This window comes from Montipora foliosa, chromosome 2 (genome assembly GCF_036669935.1).
Source record: "Montipora foliosa isolate CH-2021 chromosome 2, ASM3666993v2, whole genome shotgun sequence".
Classification (NCBI taxonomy): domain Eukaryota; kingdom Metazoa; phylum Cnidaria; class Anthozoa; order Scleractinia; family Acroporidae; genus Montipora; species Montipora foliosa.
The window spans coordinates 44,518,510-44,539,056 of NC_090870.1; the positions used below are offsets into that span (position 1 = coordinate 44,518,510).

At 41.0% G+C, this 20,547-nt stretch overlaps 1 protein-coding gene and 1 pseudogene across 1 annotated transcript in view; both read left to right on the top strand.

The window, feature by feature from the left end:
* The window catches only part of LOC137990849 (adhesion G protein-coupled receptor B1-like), a 60,412-nt gene extending 45,496 nt beyond the window's left edge, over positions 1-14,916 (top strand). The window contains exons 21-30 of the mRNA XM_068835957.1: positions 77-179; positions 2,332-2,482; positions 2,853-2,922; positions 3,710-3,776; positions 9,025-9,110; positions 9,972-10,098; positions 12,037-12,078; positions 12,383-12,463; positions 13,692-13,796; positions 14,753-14,916. Coding sequence (XP_068692058.1) covers positions 77-179; positions 2,332-2,482; positions 2,853-2,922; positions 3,710-3,776; positions 9,025-9,110; positions 9,972-10,098; positions 12,037-12,078; positions 12,383-12,463; positions 13,692-13,754 — 790 coding nt within the window. The 3' untranslated portion in view covers positions 13,755-13,796; positions 14,753-14,916. The remainder of the gene's footprint in view (positions 1-76; positions 180-2,331; positions 2,483-2,852; positions 2,923-3,709; positions 3,777-9,024; positions 9,111-9,971; positions 10,099-12,036; positions 12,079-12,382; positions 12,464-13,691; positions 13,797-14,752) is intronic.
* LOC137991956 (craniofacial development protein 2-like) lies at positions 5,180-8,079 on the top strand (annotated as a pseudogene).
* Positions 14,917-20,547: the final 5,631 nt, after the last annotated feature.

The window sequence follows — 20,547 nt, forward strand, 5'->3', positions numbered from 1 at the left end:
AAAGAGTTTGCATAAAAGTTGAGAGAATGTCTTGTTTGGAATTACTTATGCAAAGGGATATGTTATCTTTTCCTAGAAATTTGAAGTCTCCGAAGACAACGATACACGTCAACTTTTGTTTTGCTTTGCTGGCTGCCAATATTTTTCTCCTGATTGGCTCACGTGCAAGGAAAATTAAGGTAAACGCCTCAGTTGCTCCTCAGTAACCACGCAAGCATAAGCAAGGCGCTCAAACTCAACAACCTTATTTCAAAATGGCCGTCAATGCAGTATTCATTTGTTTGCTTGTAAATAGTATCAATATCCAGCTTGACAGCGAGGCAGAGAGGACAAAAACAACAGAAACAAACACGTTGGAATGAATGTGTCAATTATCGACATGTCATCCACTTTTCTTTGTCTTTGTTCTCTAAACCTCTCTTTCAAGCTGAATTTTAAAGCATGGAAAGTGGCCTATTGTCTCTTGTTGCCTCGTTCTTTTAATTGAAATTCAAAAGGATATTTAATCTTGAACGAGGCAACAAGTTCTAATTTGCAAAAAAAAAACAAAAAAAGAAGAGTACTAAAGTTGTATAGAGTCTTTATCGTTAGTACTTCTTTTGAAGACAAAAGTCGACTATAATTAACTTTTTTTTCTGTATTTTTGTTTTTCACTTAACAAATTCGAATTATGGATAAACATTAAAGAATAAAGTCAAGCGTAATGTACGTGAAAAAATTTCAACGCGTTGATTGGCTGAAAGCACGTCAATTAATCCCAAACGAAAGTGCAGAAAAGTGAAATTAGTGTAGAAAGTTGAAATTAGTGCAATAAAGGTAAAATTTTTGCATCGATAACCGATCAAATGCGAGCCCTGGCATAATATGACCTAGAAATAAATCGTTTTTCAAGTTTTATCCAGTTCCGTGACGTCTTACAGCATTTTGAATTTCCGAATAGTGACCTTCATGACACCATGATACAAAGCTATTTGGTTGGAAAAAAAGTGTCTATCTCTATGAATCTCAGCAGTTTGAGCCTTTCAAGTACATTAGGAGATGTGTTTATACACATGTATTTTATTTGATTACCGGCCGCCATACTGGTAAATCACATGGTGTCTCCATACAAAACTCTACAAAATTGCGCGAAATGCTTCGACTAATAACTCAGAAACGATGTACCGCACGTACCCGAGAATTGGAGAGGTGGTTAAAAGACCTGTTTCCTACAACATTCCAAGTTCTTGGGCTTTTTCATTGAACGATTTCGGATATTTTTTTTTTTTTTTTTTTTTTTTGCGTGGCGGTAAAACTATCTATAGAGCGTTTTCAGCAGCCATATTGGATTACTGAAAGAAAAGAAAGTATTTGCATAAAAATAGAGTTCAATTTCCGGAGGGTTAGTTTGGTAAACCATCGCGGCTGCTATTTCTTTGTTTTGGAACAGCAACATGGCTGCGGTGACGTTTGAGGATTTGCGCATTACCACAATTTCTGGTGCCTTTGACAACAACCCCATGCGTTCTGAAGAAAAATGTGTTCTTCTCCCGATCATTCGGTCGCTTCAGGAAAGGAAAGGAAAGGACAGGAAAGGAACTTTATTTAAGTGTCAAGTTGTTCTGGCGCTGGAGCACTAATCGGGGACACTGTAAACCGCAAGTAACAATCAACTTAAATCAAGTCAAATGTTGGTTTTTACTCACTCACTGCGGCAGCATTTAACATCTGCGGTGTTATACTTAACGCGTGTGGGTTCGAAGCCCTTTGACTAAGCCACCTGGATATTTCAGATTCTATAAGAGGCAATTGCTGAAATTTTCCAGATCGATAAGCGCGAGGATCACTTTTCCTTTTGGTGAATAGTTTTGCTCAGATATCGTCCGATTGTGTTCCGGCCGGGTACATTTTTATGTGGTTCATAAAATTGAAGAAGCCAACTTCCTTCAAAACGCAAAAGTAATGTACTTTCGGGAAGCACTTTTCGTTTAAATGCGTGGATTCCATTCACTCTTTTATTTGCCTTAAACAGGAACCCATGACCCGGAGGCTACAACTCTACTGTGTTCGTGTAACGGCTTTTTCACAGACCGACTTATTTTTAGATTGAATTTCCCGCGAATGAGACTCCCACAGGAGCCCGATGACCAATTACAAGAGATGAAGCTGACGTCATAGGGTCACCGAACCGGAACTGCCTTTGGTTTTTTACCTAATTCGCGGGAAGGACTAGTCTAAAAATAAACTTACTTTTAAAAACGCCGTTTCACAGACGCTGTATGGAAGTTGCACGCTCCAGATGGGTTCCTGCCTTAAACTGATGTTTTTGTCTGTTTGATTTTCTGTACATAGGTACTTTGCACTGTTATCTCCATCTTTCTTCACTACTTTTTCTTGAGCGCCGTATTTTGGATGCTTGCTGAAGGCTTACAGATATACTACGCCATAGTTCAAGTTTTTAGCGGAGAGTGGCGGTGGAAATATTCCTACATTCTTGGTTGGGGTAAGGTTGATTTGCATGATGATTTAAAGCCAGGCAGTTGACTCACCGATAAAAAGAATCGTTAAAATAATTCAGGGTACATAAAATGAATTATTCGGACAAACAGAATAGATCCTTCATCGCTAAAATGGCCTAAATTTTCCGACTACCTGATTCTAATAGCTAATTATCAGCTATCTGAAAAATAAGAGCTGTTTGAGCCCTGTTACATCATCTTTCCAAGGGGTTCCATGATATAGCAGTGTGATCACGTGTTCAAATTTCATTTATCTGATTGGTTGCATTGTAAATCTTCTCTGACAACTCTAAGAAAGTTTTTCCCGACAATGCTCCGATTACTGTCGTTTAATATACATCGTGTTTTTTGCAGCTGGGCCGTTAGTTATTGTGGTTCCATGCTTGTGTATCACAAGAACAGAGGGATATGGAGAGGATAAAACGTAAGAGAATTAAGTTTTTAAATGTAAGCGAATAACGGGGCTGCGTCGCGTTCATCATGATATAGAATTCCTTTATTCATTAATGTAAAATTATGCTTTTACCACTATTGCTTTGTATTCTCGCGATCTGATTGGCTTATCTGCCGTTGTCTATAAGAGTATCGCGTCAACTTTCCCTTGTTGTAATTGCCAATCAGAAGCGCTCGTTTTGAAAAATAAATCAATCAGATTGCGAGGAAGTTATAGACAACGCTTGCTCTTTTTTATGTCACGATCTTGCACGCGCATTGAAATAAACATTTTCTTCGACGTTGAATATTGTGGTAAAAAAAAAAAATTGAATAAGTCCACAACATCTTAACCACTGTGATGACGAATACTGTTGTCGATGAGAGTACTGACAACGCTGAACCGCATTCGATGTTATTTTAATCACAAGCAAAATGAATTGGACAAAAAAAAACATTATCCGGGCAGAATCTTCAGGCCGACTTCAAGATTACCCAAATACAATCAGTTGAATGTCTTTGGCTTTGCTGTATTTCTTTGATGTTGTTCTACACTTGTTAGTGGTTATTGCAATGCCCCATTGTATTTTTTTGGCAGGCATTTTGCTCGTCATGAAAATTTCATATAACGGCATGACGTAACAAAATTTACGTTAATAGCGCGTGCCAGTACATAACCATTTGTCATTTAGCCATCTTGATGATTTCAGCTAGAGAAAGATTGTCATTTGTTGCTCTTCTTTGTCGCCCTTAATGTTTTCTTTCCTTCTTATTCTCAGATGCTGGTTATCATTTCATTCTGGTCTCATCTGGGCGTTTATTGGACCTTCTCTCACAGTCTTATTGGTAGGTTTATGCAAGATGGTCATGATTAAAGACATAAGTGACCCTTATCATCAGGCGCCAAACCTGAGGATGTCACGTGACCACGGTCTTGCAGTCGCGTTTACAGTTTGCAAATTTTCGTCCCAAGAGTCCGCTTTTCTTTTGGTCAGCACCAAGAACACCGACTCTGGCCGCAGCCAAGAAGGCGCGCGTTAGCGGTAATGGTGTAATGTGATAACCGTTGACGACCGGTATTGTTGCAAATTTTCTTACAAAAAGTGGTCTCATTCGTACATTAGTGGACAAGGCCTTCAAAATCAACAACTCCTGGAGCGGCTTTCACACCGACATCCAACAATTAACATCTATTCTTATGAAAAATTGTTTCCCCTGTAACATTATACAAAGAGTAGTTAATCAATACCTTTATAAGGTCCACAACACCTCAGTTGATGCATCCCGGCAGGACCATTCTGAGGGAACGACCAAACGGTTTTTCAAATTACCTTGTATTGGACCCTTTTCCCTTTTAGCGCAACGTAAAATCAAATTTATCGTCATGAAATATTGTAAGGATTTAGAGATTAGGTTAGCCTTCACTTCCTATAAGTTAAGTAACATTTTTAGTGTGAAGTATTCGATTCCCAATGCGCTCCTTTCCCAAGTGGTTTACAAATTTACATGTGCAGGATGTCGTACCTGTTATGTCGGTGAAACCACTAGACATTTTGGCACCAGGGTTCGTGAGCACTTGTTCTCGGATCTATGAACATCTTCAGGTTTCTGAGTCGTGTAAGAATCTATGATCTTTCAATTGTTTTTCCATCTTAGACTCGGCTCTTACTAATTTCCAACTTAAGATCAAAGAAGCCCTTCATAAACATCCTTCAACTGAAGATGGATACTGAGTATCCGAAATATGTCTTGCAAATTTAAAAGTTGTGTGTGTTTTTTTTTTTTTATGTTTGACATCCGACTGACCAAAATAAGGAAACGCATAAAAAAAAGTTGACGTCTTAACTTGGGTGCATCTGCATGCCAGCTTCTCCGATTGGGATCACCACCTTATCGTGGTGGGGCAGTTTGTGTGTCTCGATGACCACTAGAGCTATGTCGGCGGGAGTCTTGAACTCCTGGTAGGGTCACCCATGCCGAACAGGTCAAAGGGTAGAGACCAGACAAAGAGTGACCCCCTGGTCCTCCAGGTTGGGGGTTGGGCGCGGGGCTAACGACGCTGCCCCTTAAAAAAATTTACTGTTACAGAAACCGGAAACGTAGACAATGTCACGATGCAATCTGGGGGTGTTGCTGCTGGGACCACCATGACGCTCTTGGGTCAAAGCCGGCAGGAAGCCCAAAGGCCGATAGGCCCCATAGTAGCCCCCAAGAAACAGACGACCATTGGATGCTGGAATGTGAGGACTATGGAGGAGGCAACAAGGGCAGCACAAGTGGCCAAGGAAATGGCGGCCTATGGAGTTGAAATATTAGGGTTAAGCGAGACCAGATGGAGGGGGATGGGATCAGTGACACTAGGGAGTGGTGAGAAAGTGGTGTATGTGGGAGATGACGGAGCGAGACAAGGAGGAGTAGCAATCATGATGAGTGCAAGGACGAAGAGAGCCTTGATGGAGTGGACGCCGATAAGCAAGAGAATCGTCAAGGCACGATTCTACTCAAAATATAGAAAGCTGATGGTGATACAAGCGTATACACCAACGAATGAAGCGATAGACGAGGAAAAGGATGAATTCTACAACCAGCTACAGGATTCTATCTCAAGCTGCAGTAGACACGACATGATTGTAGTGATGGGGGATCTGAACGCCAAGGTTGGAAGCAACAATGTACACAGGGAGGAAGTAATGGGGAAGTTTGGTGTTGGAGTTATGAACGACAACGGGGAAAGGCTATGTGATTTCTGTAGTGTGAATGGGTTAGTCATAACTGGAACAATATTCCCCCTCAAAGAGATACATAAACTGACCTGGAGATCACCATACGGGAAGACAGTAAATCAGATTGACCATGTTATGGTGAATGGACGCATGAGAACATCGATCATGGACGCACGGGTGATGAGGGGAGCAGATGTATACAGTGACCACTACCTTCTGAGAAGCAGAATAAGGTTGAAGTTGGCTTGGGTGGAGAGGGGGAAGATGGCAAGGGTAAGGTTTGATATGCGTAAGCTGCAAAGTGAAGAGATCAGGAAGAGATACAACATTGAGGTGAATAACAGGTTTGACGTGCTAGGAGATATAGAAGATCCGAGGAAGAGCACGATAAGCTTTTAGAGGCGTACAGAGGTGCCGCAGAGAAAGTTATCGGGAGGTCAAAAAAGCAGAGCAAGTCATGGATAGGAGACAAGACTTGGAAAAACGTCAAGGAGAGGAAAGACGTAAAACTTAAAATGGAAGGTGCTAGATCAGAGCGATTAAAGCAGAGATGGAGGGAGGAGTATAAGGTGAAAGACAAGGAAGTGAAACAGAGTGCGAGGGAGGATAAAAGGAATTGGTTGGAGGAGAAGGCTGCAGCAGCGGAAAAGGCTGCTGAGAATGGTAGAAATAGGGAGCTCTACAACATGACCAAGGCAATAGTAGGGGAACGGAAGAGACGGGAAGTAGGCGTGAGAAACAAGCAAGGAGAGCTTAAGACAGAAGCGCGAGAAAAACTGCAGAGCACTGGTAGAGCACTTTAGTGAAATATTAAACAGAGATGACCCAACCAATCCAGTTGAAGAGTATAGTAGAGAAGAAACAGGCGAGATCGAGGAAATTGACCTTGGAAGATGGAGGGTACAAGAGGTTAAGAACGCATTAAAGAATACGAAGGCGGGAAAAGCAGCAGGGGTAGATGAAGTGGGTCCGAACTTACTAAGAGCTGACATGGAAGGCACGGCAAGTAGACTGGCTAAATGTTATAATAGGCTTTGGGAGGTTGAGAGGTGGCCGAAGGTATGGAAGAAGGGACTTATTGTTAAGATATTCAAGAAAGGTGACTTGCGCGATTGTAACAACTGGAGAGGGGTGACTTTACTACCCATCATTAGTAAGGTATTCTGTAGGATGATGCTAGAGATGATTGGGATAGGTGTAGACAAGAAGCTTCGAAAGGAACAGGCTGGGTTCAGAGTAAAGAGAAGCACAAGTGAACAGATCTTTGTATTGAGAAACATCTTAGAGCAGGCAAATAAGTGGAGGGTAGGCCTATACATACACTTTGTGGAATTTGAGAAAGCCTTTGATTCGATACACAGAGAAAGCTTATGGAATATCTTGGGGAGTTATGGCATACCAAGCAAGATGGTGAGAGTGATTGCAGACGTTTATGAGGTCTTCGGGTGCGCAGTCATTGATGGAACTGAAACATCAGACTGGTTTAAGATCAAGTCCGGTGTTAAGCAGGGATGTGTGATGTCAGGATTCTTGTTCTTACTGGCCCTGGATTGGATCATGAAAAGGAAAACAGCAGATAAGAGAAGAGGGATACGATGGAATTTCACAACAGTGCTGGAGGATTTAGAATTTGCAGACGACATCGCCTTGCTGTCATCCAGGTTAAATGACTTGCATGAGAAGACTGGGAGACTGACAGAGGAAGCAGCCAGAGTGGGCCTTAAACTAAATGCGAGAAAGTGTAAAACACTAAGGACGGAGTATGCCAGCAACAGGGAGAGGATTGCGGTGAATGGCGAGGAAGTGGAGGATGTCGGGGAGTTCCCATACTTGGGAGCTACCGTGGACAAAGAGGGTGGAGGCAGTAGAGACATTAGGAACAGGCTGCAGAAGACCCGTGGTGTGTTTCAGAGGCTAGGGAAGGTATGGGCAGCCAGAGGAATAGGAAGAGGAACCAAGATACGCCTATTCCAGACCTTAGTTCGACCAGTCCTGTTATATGGTTGCGAAACTTGGAAGATCAAAAAGGCTTATGAACGAAGACTGAACAGCTTCCAGTGCCAATGTCTGAGACGGATACTGAGAATCAGATGGCAGCAAAGAATATCAAACAACAGAGTAGTAGAAATGGCAGAAATCAACAACATAAGCTGCGAGATAAGACGGAGAAGGTGGAACTGGCTGGGGCACGTACTTAGGAGAGAAGATGAGAATGATTGTTTCACAGCTTTGGGATGGACGCCGGAGGGTCGAAGACTCGAAGGGCGAGAGGGAGACCAAGGACCACTTGGAGAAGGACGGTCGAGAAGGAGAGAGACAAAGCGGGGTGGAAGAGTTGGAATGTGGCCAAGGCAGCGACGCGAAACAGAGAGCATTGGGCAAAGAGCGTGACGGCCTTATGCGCCTACTGGCGCAAAGAGAAATGATGATGATGATGATTTGCATGCCAGACCTGCGAGGATCCCCTCTTCACTTTCCTCGCGTGGTCTTTGCGTTCCCTCGTTTCCATATTCTTCGTGCTGGATTTCCCATTTCCCATCCCTTGCAAACGCTTTCCATTCAGTAAGAGGCAGGGGGTGCAGGGATGGCGCAGTGGTGAGAGCACTCAGTCGCTTCCCACAAAAGTGGCCCGGGTTCGATTCCCAGACTCGGTGTCATATGTGGTTGAGTTTGTTGGCTCTCTACTCTGCACCGAGAGGTTTTTCTCCGGGAACTCCGGCTTTCCCTCTCCTTAAAAAGCAACATTTTGACTTCATTTGCGTTAATTTGTTGATTCCAGTTTTCAGTCTCCCCAATTATAATTAGTGCTCCCAGAAACACATGACCTTGAAGCGTGTGGGGATTTTTAGGACACCAATTTTATTCCCAAATATGGACAAAAATGAGATCGACGCTGCACACGCGGGAAATTGCACGAGCTACGTTATATCAGAAACCCATAAGGGTTGAAACGTGTAACGGCCCCTTGTGTGCTGGGAAACAAGCTTCTGATTATTCAATTTGCTAAGTACCATATTCAACAAGAGAGAAACATTCAACCAGTCAGTTCGCAAGAACACCGTGACGCAATACCACCAATGTTCTCGCGCGAAATTAACTGGAGCGAGTGGTTTCCAAATCATGGGTACTTAGCACTGAATATTCGGAAGCTGTGAACGCGCGTTACACGTTTCAACCCTTACGGGTTTCTGGTTATATCCAAATAAGTAAATTTTAAACGCAAAAAACCCCAGCTCTGAACCAAACTTAAACGCTTCTAGGTCATGAGCTTCTAGTGCTCCAGCGCTAGAACAATAATACTTAATGTTCCTTTCCTTTTTTTGTCGTGGTTTCTGTGTTCTTGTAATAATAGCGAAACCGTGATGTTGCAGATTAACGCCGTCATATTTGTTTGGGTAATACGAGCTATGTTGACAAGTCACAAAATGACGAGTGCCTCACACAAAGAAAAGATCAAGTAAGTATGGACCATTCATAAGCTCGGTGTAAAAATGAAGTGTATTTGCTTTGTTTTGCAAGGATTTGCAGTAGGAAAGACTGCAAAGGATGAGAAGAAGTGTAAGTACCGGCGTGGAAAAATTGAATCAGGGACTTTGCAAAATAATAAACGAATAAAGGGAATAGTTTGTAAGAACCGCGACCGTGTGAACTGATGGGAGAGTGGAACAAGAAAAATTGGCTTAATCACTGTTGATACACGTCAAATGTTTTTACCACAGTGAAAATGATTGACGGATGACGTTTCGAGCGTTAGCCACTGGTCAGAGCGATTGGTGAACTGTGGTATAGTAAGTGGCCATGGTGGAGTTATGCCATTGCCTTTGGTGTAAGAGACATGATAAGGACAAAACACGAATAAAATTAGTCGAATGAAAAAGCGCTAATTGATTCCATGAGTGTGCCGATTTGAAAAATGAACGGAAAGACCACAAACTATCATGTTAAGGGTATAGTGTGAAAGTTGAAATGGCGCGCAATGGCTTTTGGTGCATATTTATCATATTTTTTCAACATCGCAAAGATGTTCGCGGAAGCAGTCGGCCAGTTTTCTGTCTGTTTCGCCTATGCAAATCATTTTGCCTAATGTACACGTTTCTCTCGGCGTCTCTCAAATCATGATATATCGAAAGCCTCTTCTAACGGAAATGTTTGACAAATTTATTCCTTTTACAATTGATTATGACATGCCAGTCAGCGATGTCGACCTCGCTGTCGAGGGGACAGGAAGAAGAGAGATCATGAGAACGAAGTTGTTCAGCTTATTTTTATGGCGTGTTGACCAACTGACATTATTAGTGTATTGCTTTCTTTTTCATAGGCGCGGAATCAAATCTTTGATTATACTTTGTCCACTGCTTGGTTTGACGTGGGTGTTTGGAGTCCTCGGTTTTGATCAGCATACAGTGGTTTTTCTGTATTTGTTTGCAATCTTCAACTCGCTTCAGGTTTGTTTGTTGTTGAGGAATAGTACTGAGTAGCATGCAACGGATTTATTCTAACTCGTAATGCACTTGTCACTGAGAACTCACACCCCACCCCGTCCACCCCAGGGAGACGTGGGGCTTTGCAAAACCGAACGAAAGAAGGAAGAAAAATACTGTTTTGTTTTAATGCTAATAAGCCTTTCAAGCCTCGCTACGACGAGCAAATTTCAAAAGAACATTTCAAAATGAGGGCAGTAGGTTTAATTAAAATAAATACAAAAGAATGTAAAGGTAGTCGCCATTTATGAAAATGGTCAATAAGCCTTTTGGGATATCGGATTTAGATAAAAACATATCCGCACCTTCAGAAGCCGCCATTTTAAACAGTACACCATATGCTTGAAACTTAGCGTAGCTTCGAGTTGGCTATAACCAGTCCCATATCCAACAAGCGCGAATGGAATAATTGTTTTATTAAATTCCTTAAACTCAAAAAATTTGGAAGTATGAAATACGAGCGAAAAAAGCAAGAAAATCCGAGCGAAATCGAGAAAACTTGATGAAGATGCGATGTTGTGTAATGCCTTGTGGGCAGACAGACCTAGGCTCATCACAAAAACATTTCTTGCCTCTTAGCGTACTTCTAGACGTCGGAATTGATCCAAACTTTCCACAAAAAAGTTTGTTTTCTTTTTTGGCTTTATTCAAAGAGAAATTTCGCTTTCCGGCGCAAAAAAATTTAGTTTAGCAACGCTTAGCGCAATCATTTACCATATAAGGTCAAACTATGGTATATGAGCTGAAAACCGAGATTGAGTGAACCAATCAGAGCACGCGAAATGCATTATCCGAGGTTGAGAATTTAATAATTACCTTTATTAAAAACTGGATCATTGGATAATGCAATTCGAGAGTTTTGATTGGCTAAGCCATCATAGGTTATGAGCCATTATATCATGATCTACAAACACGGCAAGCATACGCGTGATTTTTTGGGCCTTTTTATTTCTATTGTAGTCTAGTTTTCTATATTTTGGGGGCGTTTTTAATAAAACAATTATTCCACTCGCGCTCGTTGGATATGAGATGATTATAGCCAACTCGGCGCTACGCGTCTCGTTGGCTATCTATCATCTCACATCCAACGCGCGCTCATGGAATAACTGTTAATTACTTTAGGCTTTCATTTAAAATACAACGAGCAAAATAAAAACGTTCACAATCGACACAGCCTGAGGGATGTTTTTCATACGTTGTTAAAACTTTGGTTAATCGCAGCCTCAACGTTCTTATATAAAATCAAAAAAAAAAAAGAGTGTAAGGTAAGGCCCGTTTTAAACGTCGCATTTCACACGTTACGTGCCGAGTTAAATGCAAATGAGAAAAATCTATTGTTTTCGGTCATTTGCATTAGATTCGGCACATGTGAAATGAAAGGTTTAAAACGGGGCCTATTTGTCTGTATTCCGTTGAAGACTGGGGAAATTTTGTTACGGTCATTAAAATTCGCGTGCATCTAATGAATATAGTGCATAATGGAGCAGTGACTATGCGAGAGGTTTGCTTTTCGCACTTGCCAATATGGACAGACGAAGCTAGCCGTCTTCACTACAAAAAGCTAACAACCTGGCCCTGCTTATCATCCTCCCTCGCTGTTTAGGGAATGAAATCCAATTCAGAAGCACGCAACCCGACGACTCGGCTGCAAGTGAAATGAAATACATATTTTTTCAATCTATTATCATAAACCTCAAGATCATTCCTTTATATGAACAGCATTTGATATTGCTGATGTTTAATGTGAATTTCTGTATGCAAAATTCCAGATTGTAGCTCAGAAGATAATTAAGCAGTCATGAACTGGAGCCGAATTCTTGCTAATATTTTGACTAAGTTTTCCGCTATGCAGCCTACAAGTTTACTTTTATGGCTTATGCGGCTCCGTCATTTTTCTTACAGGGTTTCTTCGTTTTTATTTTCCACTGCGTCTTGGATCTACAGGTTTGTGATGCATTGCCTGCCGCAAAAACGCTTTTAACAGTCAAGCTGTATTCAGCCATCACGTGCAAGTTTTACATGTAATTAACAAGGTATTTCCTCCCCGTTTCCTCGCATGGCCCTCTACTTGATTAACCATGAAGTTCAGCAAAGTCACGTAGTCGGTAAGCCTTGGTGCGTCCGACGAAAAAGAACGCCTCCAAATCTTGTTGAAGTCCTGTGTACCCAACAGAAACAAGTACTTTGATTTCGTTCATGAAAAGAGCCATTTCCATTTAATCTGCAATAAAAAAATGATTTAATTCAGGTTCGGGAGGCAATAGGAACGTGGTGGAACAAGCGTCGTCGGACAGTTTATCGGAGCTCAAGAGTGGATACCACTCTGAAGGTGAATTTTAAGTTTAACGTTTCTACTAATATAAATTCTCAATTGACCCTGGACAGTTAGTTTGTGATTTCCCCGAGATATCATTGCTGTAGTTATAAATTAGTGTCACATTTTCAGCCTACATTACTCAAGATACTGAGGAAGAGCACGGCAACCGGAAGTGACGTTTTCGCATTCTTGGGCGAGTGCTTCGACCAAATTCTTTTATAAAATAATTAGGATAGTACGCGCACTCTCATTGGTCAATAGCTGTGTTTAGATGAGAGTATGTAAACACGGCAGTGACATCTCACGAATTTTGATTGGTTATGTATTGTCAGACGCGCGTTTTGATTGGTTGGTAGGAAATATGACCGTGTGTCAAGAAAATCTGTTTCAATCGCGACAGTTATGCAATCCCTCGACTTCGTCTCGGGTTTGCATAACTGTTTCAAATTCTCCCAACCCCTCTCGTGTTTATATCAGGCTATGCAAACACGGAAAACGTGTTCGATTGCTTAAATGCAAAAGGGTAACGACGTCAAGGCTTTCTCTTATTACGCTTCTGACATCTCAGCGGTGGCTACATGTCTCGGAACTGGGTTATACATTATACTCACACCAGTACTGACAGTCTTTCTTATATAAATGATCTCAAGAGTCCATTACCCAAGATTATAAGAGTCAGGTTTGCTCCCATCAGCGTCAGAAGAATGTCTATTTTTAGACCAAGTTTTGCGGGAAAATCCACGCTCTAACGTGGTTAGCCCGCGAGCAGGCTTCCTCTCTGCTCCAGTCCCTCGGAGAGCCGTGCTAGAACGTAGCTTGAACGCGTGTTTGATCGTGCGAATTGGGCTTCCCTAACGCGGGAGTAAATATTTTTTTTGTTCAAAAAGAAATAAATACGGGCTTCAAAAGTTAGCCCTAAAGCACTATATAATGAGGCGATAACTGAATTCGGCCATTGGCCAAGGCTTATTCCACTTTCCAAGACTCACTAACTGCTTTCACTTTCCTGACACCTATTCTGAACATCATAAAACCGAATCCAAACAGCGATTTCTAAATAGTATCGGTTTCTGTGATTATTTGCAGTTCCTGTGTCTGGCAGCAGTCATAACTTCGACTTTGCTGCTTTGACGGCACTCAGTGAAAGTTACTGAGTCAGTTTAGCAAGGAAGTGTGTTATTGCCTAGACATATCGGAATTGCAATTATGACGTACGGTGATTTTTCTTCATTTTCTACAGACCAAGCAAATAAACAGTTTGGTCATTGACAAGTTACCATGCTCCAGGTTGAAGACTGTGTAATTTGACCGAGAGGGACACTGGACCCAGTTCAGCTCTGTAAAGGTCAGCGAAAGCCGAATAATGCTAATCCATGCATGCGCAGTTTATTTTCGATTAATCATCGCCAAGGTTCAGTTCCTTCAGGCAACGAATCGCAGCATCTATTTAGTCTGTTATTTCTAGCAAGTGGTCTAGGTCGAAACCGGTTTTAATTAGACTGTCTGATCCGTTTCGCCATGGACAAACAGCCTAAAATAATATACATGTATTTAGTTTGCATGATAACACAATCTAAACGTATCACCATGGGCGGTAACTGAAAAGCGTCTGAATCAGGCTTTGATCGATTTAGAAATTCCTTTATCATAAGTCAAGTCATAGCTTATTATTATTGTTAGTATTGTATATTTTATATATTCTAACATCAAGCCGTAGTTTATCTTAAGACGTTTTTATATACATATATAGAATTTATGCCATGCTTGTATTTTTTTTTTCTAGGATTTTATAAATGTTTATTTTTTACATACTTATAATATTTATTTTGTATACTTTCCTTTTTTTCACGTAATTTAGCCTTTGGCTGCAAAGTGTAATTTTTCAATAAACGGTTTTATCTATCTATCTTTCAGGTAACGATTTCATTAATCCAGAAATTACTATTTGAGAACTTTAATTCCAGATTAATCAGTCTCTCTATTCCTGGAAGACTGACGACGTACTTACTCTTAGAACTTTCCGAAGAACTATACAAGGAGTACACTGCAGGCCTTTTGTATTCCTGCTTATGTTTAGGGCTCAGGGCTTAACCAAATACTAAAAGATTTTCATTAAATACAAAAGTAGTCGACGCAGCTGGCAGAGTTCCATTCCCATGCAAGGTGCAAGGTGCCCGTGCAAGGTGTTTGCATCTACAATCATGATTCAACATGGCTTATTCTCTCTCACTCCAGTTAATATATATCTTAAACTCGATCTAATCGTTTTGTTAATGTTTTCTTTCTGCTCATTTGTTACAGGGTATGGCAGGCATGGAGAAAAGATAAAATAGATAGAGCTAAATAATTTAAAAACAAATTTGTTCAGAGGATGCTGTAACACAAAGACAAGGATAGAATATTAATTAAAAATAGAGAGAGTACATAGTAATGTATTTTTATCTAATATAGCCTGTTAATTTAGCCGTCTTATAATAAATGAGTATTTCAAATTGATAAATTGAAAAAAATGTATATATTTAAGGCTCAACCGAAGCCTCCCCTCCCTGCGTTCCGCTTAGTCTTTCAAGCTACAATATTTGAATAGTGTCATTTTGGACCGGGAGTTACTCGAAAGGATGTGGATTAATTAAAATTGGTCTCTTGCGGTAATTATGTATCACCCTGCAAAATCTACTGAGTATAGCTGGCCCTGTACTCGTCATTTATTCGTTCGTTCATTCGTTCGTCCATTCGGGTATACTGCAAGTTCAATCTGAAACTGTTGCAGGATCGTGTACTCACGCACGATCATGTCTTCAAAACGCTCGATTTCACTCCTTTATCAAGAACTGATCGCACTCCACTTGTGCTTTGTCAGACACTTGCTGTAGGAGTATTAAGTTCTGATGTTGACGACTGCTCGGCTGGCCTCTACGCTAAGAATGCAGACAATTGACGTCACAAAGTGTCCCCTAAATAAGCCAGTTTCGTATTCTCACGGTTAGACTGGATCTAGCATGAAATGGAGGCTAATGCGGGGAAAAAAGATTCCCCAGCATTAGCCTCCATTTCATGCTCGATCCAATCCAACCCGTTAGAATACGAAACTGGCCTATTCCGGTCCTCAAGTAAAGAAAAAGCATTTACAACAAACTGAACTAAAATAACGCTAACACCGTGACACTGGCCTTCAAGTTATTGTTGAAAATAGGAATATGAAGCACATGTTTAGAGTTAAAGGGACACTTCGTGTACTTGAAAAAGAAACTTCTAAAGAAACTGTGGTGCTGCGTCGGTGGGGAAGTAGTATACAAAAATTTGGTTTTATCAACGGAGTTGATAATGTAAATTGGCCACCGTACAGAGATTCTAAAAGCTGACGTTTCGAGCCTTAGCACTTCGTCAGAGCGAATCCAAGCATTAGCTGTTTGGTATGTCGATAGTCAGCAGTACCCAACCAACAGTTCTTCAGAATGTATGCGTTATCGACTTAGACGATCTGTGGGCATCCGTGAACACATTTTCGGTTAATATTTAACTACCCTGGGAAACAATTATCCACTTTTCCCAGCCAGGAAGAGATATTGCACTGTGGGCGCCAGCCAACGGCATTTATCATGTTGAGTACCTTCCCAGCCAGCGTAAGCCGGTCATTGGAAATCTTCGTTTTGCCAGTACATAATAATCTTACGCCTTCCCCACCCTCTCTCTCTCTCTCTCTCTCTCTCTCTCTCTCTCTCTCTCTCTCTCCCATTACAACGATAATTTTTCTTTCGTTGTAGTCCGTAACTGAAACACCTCTGGACAAAAACTACAAGAGCAAATATTCATGCCAGTTATGAATGATAATTAATTAATATTCGGTGTAATTTTTCAATGTTTCTGAAAAAAGACAAAAACAGTAGACAAGTCTAACAAGCGTGGAGCTTATTCATCTGTACACGGTAGTTTAAGAGTTAGCCAAGCAGTCTTTTCCGTGGACGGCTTTAAAAGAAAATCCAGAAGAAAAAGGGACAGTCGGGCACACTGTCTCTTCGATGAACGAAGTTCGAAAGTTATTGAAATTCCAGTAGGGCACAGGCATTCCTAATAGACGACGCAGTTAAATAATTTATATGCCAATATGGCACAGCTAGTCATTTTCAACGAAGACGCGGTAAACCAATTGAAATACAAACATGGCACAGTCATTTCGATGGACGACACGCGCACTTAAAAATACCAACATGACAGATCTATTTCGATGGACGACGGCGACGCAGTAATCCAATAAAAATGACAACATGGCAAAGTCATTTTCATACACGACACAGTGGGAGGATAAAACGACACTCACGGAGAAAAACCTGTAGATCACATGGAAACGTTAGAAAAATCGATTAGCTCCAACAATAACTCCGCTCTTAAGTGTGGGGCTAAAAAAAGATCAAATTGCCTATCATAGCCTGCTTCTTCTCTGTTTAAAATTTGTAAGATGTGCGATGAGATAAAACGTGAGGGATACCATACTCATAAACATTGAATTTGTGATGGTATGTAGCAAGATTTTTCGTTAACAGAAATGAGGTCTGATAACTTAAACTGACTAAGAATTACTATAGCTCCAAAGGCTCAAAAAAGAGAGTGTATTTCTCAAACGGACGAGTGTAAATTATGGGTGATTTGCTTCGAAAGAAATTGTATTATTGTTCTGTCATCGCAGTATGAGTAACAGACACCAACGCAAGCTCATAAATGGTCACATACTGGTAGTCTGAAACCATGGCAAGAAGGACACAATAATAAGAGTGTGTCTATTTCTCGAAACGGACGAATTTAGAATATGCCACGTGTGATTGACTTCGAAAGAAATTGTATTATTATTGTGTTGTCATCGCAGTATGAGTAATAGACACCAACGCAAGCTCTTAAGAGGTCACATTCAGGTTGTCTGAAACCATGGCAACAAGAACACAATAATAAGACTGTGTGTCTATTTCTCGAAACGGTACTGTACCGGCGCAGGAGCCCATCTGGAGTGTGCAACTTCCATACAGCGTCTGTGAAACGGCGTTTTCACAAGTAGGTTTATTTTTAGACTAGTCATTCCCGTGAATTAGGTCAAAAAACAAATGCAGTTCCGGTTCGGTGACCCTATGACGTCAGCTTAATTTCTTGTAATTGGTCATCGGGCTCCTGTGGGAGTCTCATTCGCGGGAAATCCAATCTAAAAATAAATCGGTCTGTGAAAACGCCGTTACACGAACACAGTAGAGTTGTAGGCTCCAAGTCATGGGTTCCTGACCGGCGCGGGTCCGTGTGAAAAACAACCCATTTGGTTTGAACAAGTGTGTTTATTTGACGTCTCGCTGAGCTCTAGATCTTCGCTCACACCTTACACCTGTCAAACTGAATGACAGGGTAAAATTGTACACAAATGTAAGACAGGGGGACAGGAAAGAAAAAACGAAACACTTACGCCTTTCCGGGCTTGCAACACGGACCACATGGTCTAAAACTAAAAACGGAACTAATTGCGCAAGCGCAAAAACTAAAACGAGCCTGATTTGTCACGCAACATGACATTGTAAGTCTAGAAATCGCCATCGTCCGACATGTTGGATTGAAAACAGTGCGCACTGTCGTGATCACGTGATAATACGGTTCAACGTCAAACCAGAAACAATAGAGGGCCTCCTTGAAGTTTGCCAGGTTTCATAACCAGTCTCCTCTACTTTGTCTTAAACAATACCTTGAGAGAACTAGGTATGGTCTATTTGACCTTGCTCCTGATGCGCACTTCTATATTCCCATGCACGACTTTGCCACCACATGAAGAGAAACAGAAAGTCCAACGTTTTAATGAAGTTTTCCTCAAGTCATAAAACAACCTTCCCCTCGATTTTGCCCCGTCATTTAACAGCCATGCTCGTGGAGCTGACCAATAGAATCGCGGTTCTTTATGGGGACTGGACTTCGACCTGCGTGAGTCGTCCCAAGTCAGTATTTTTAGTGTAATCGAGCTACAATCCAAATTGACGAGGTACAATCGGGCTTGATTAGCGGTAAACCGACCGTAAACCGAAATCCCAAAGCAATCGAGCTCGATTAGTTGACACCACTGTTTTAACCGAGGCGCATCCGAACATCTCCGTAACCACTCCAAACACATGGCTATCTGCGGCCATTCCCTACATCAAGGTACGACGGAAAGCCGCAAGAATTTGGAACAAAAATTCATCTTCCAAATCGGCACCCTTAATCCTCATGGTATTAACAAACGCTTTTCATTTAACTAATATATTCCTATTTTTCGCGTTGCCATGTTACCACCAATAGCTTAGCTTCTACTCTACTATAAAAACTACACATAACCCATAATTCCTCCATTCTCTCTGAAGAAGGTCTAACTCTCGAAACGTCAGCTTTTAGAATCACTGTAAGGTGGTCAATTTACATTATCAACTTCGTTGATATAACCAAATTTTAAATATTATTTACAGTTACAAAAGAGAAGAACTGTAAATAATATTTATCTGTAACCCTATACCATCCATCGATCTGATGCGAGAAGTGGAGAAAGGCAGTGATCGAACTCTAAATCTGCATTATCCGGCATGTTACGGCTATCGCCGGAATAATCCATTTCCTCTTAAGCCCTGGCCAAACTATCGAACAAAGTTGGATTCCACATGCACCATTGTTGGATGTAAATGTTGAGGTAGTGGCAAAACACTATCCAACATTGCTTGATGAAACATTCAAGTTCAAGTTCGCGCCAAATTTATAAGTATGGCGCTAACACTGAAACGAAAACCGCTCGTGCCGTTTGTGCTACTGAAGCTGTTTGAGGACTGAAATGATGGATTTACACGAGGAAAACCAAAAGTGGTTAAGAGAGCGTGTAGAAAAGGGTATCATCATAAATACTTTTGTCCTTTGGCCATTTCAATTTCAATAGGAAAAGAAAACAAACAGCGGTTACAAACATTTTCATTTTATACTTGACGTTTCGTATGTTGCAGCATACATCATCAGAAGTGACGGTTAAAACTGTTACACAGAATTTTAAAAAACTAGAAGGAGGAACTGGTGACTAGTTAAAAAGTGTGATAACAAAATCGTAACTTCCGGTAGACGATTCTTCCGGAAGAAATTAATAAAGAAAAAGCTTCTCACTACCAATGTTTTCATTGAGAGAGGGTTTTAAATCACTGATTAATAGCGTTTCTTTAATTTTACACTGCAAGTCGGACTTTCCAGTTGCGAGGATTTCAAAATGGTCCCATTTGATGTTATGACCGGTAGAAATTGTATGGTCTGCAACAGCAGAGGCGTGGCCGACTAGTCACCAGTTCATCCCTCTAGTTTTTTAAAATTCTGTGTAACAGTTTTAACCGTCACTTCTGATGATGTAGGCTGCAACATACGAAACGTCAAGTATAAAATGAGGCGTGGCCGACTTGTGTCTGCTGTTGCAGACCATACAATTTCTACCGGTCATAACATCAAATGGGACCATTTTGAAATCCTCGCAACTGGAAAGTCCGACTTGCAATGTAAAATTAAAGAAACGCTATTAATCAGTGATTTAAAACCCTCTCTCAATGAAAACTTTGGTAGTGAGAAGCTTTTTCTTTATTAATTTCTTCCGGAAGAATCGTCTACCGGAAGTTACGATTTTGTTATCACACTTTTTAACTAGTCACCAGTTCCAAGCTCTAGTTTTTTAAAATTCTGTGTAACAGTTTTAACCGTCACTTCTGATGATGTATGCTGCAACATACGAAACGTCAAGTATAAAATGAAAATGTTTGTAACCGCTGTTTGTTTTCTTTTCCTACAGAAAAGGGTATGTTCACTTCAAGATACATATGCGCGTTGGAGATGATGAGAGTGAGCTCGGATCAATTTGCAGAAATTGTAAACTCTATTGAACCAGAAATCTCCAAAGACAGTGTTAGTGATTAAGGGGACTGAGAGTGTCCCAAAGACATGGCCTTGCTTCATACTCGCTGATCAAGGTTTCTGGCTGTTGATCCTTGTCCGCCATCTTTGTTGAAAATAATGCAAGAAGCCTAGGCTTGAAAATAAAATAGCGATTCGTGATTGGCTAGCAGTGCGAACGTAACTCG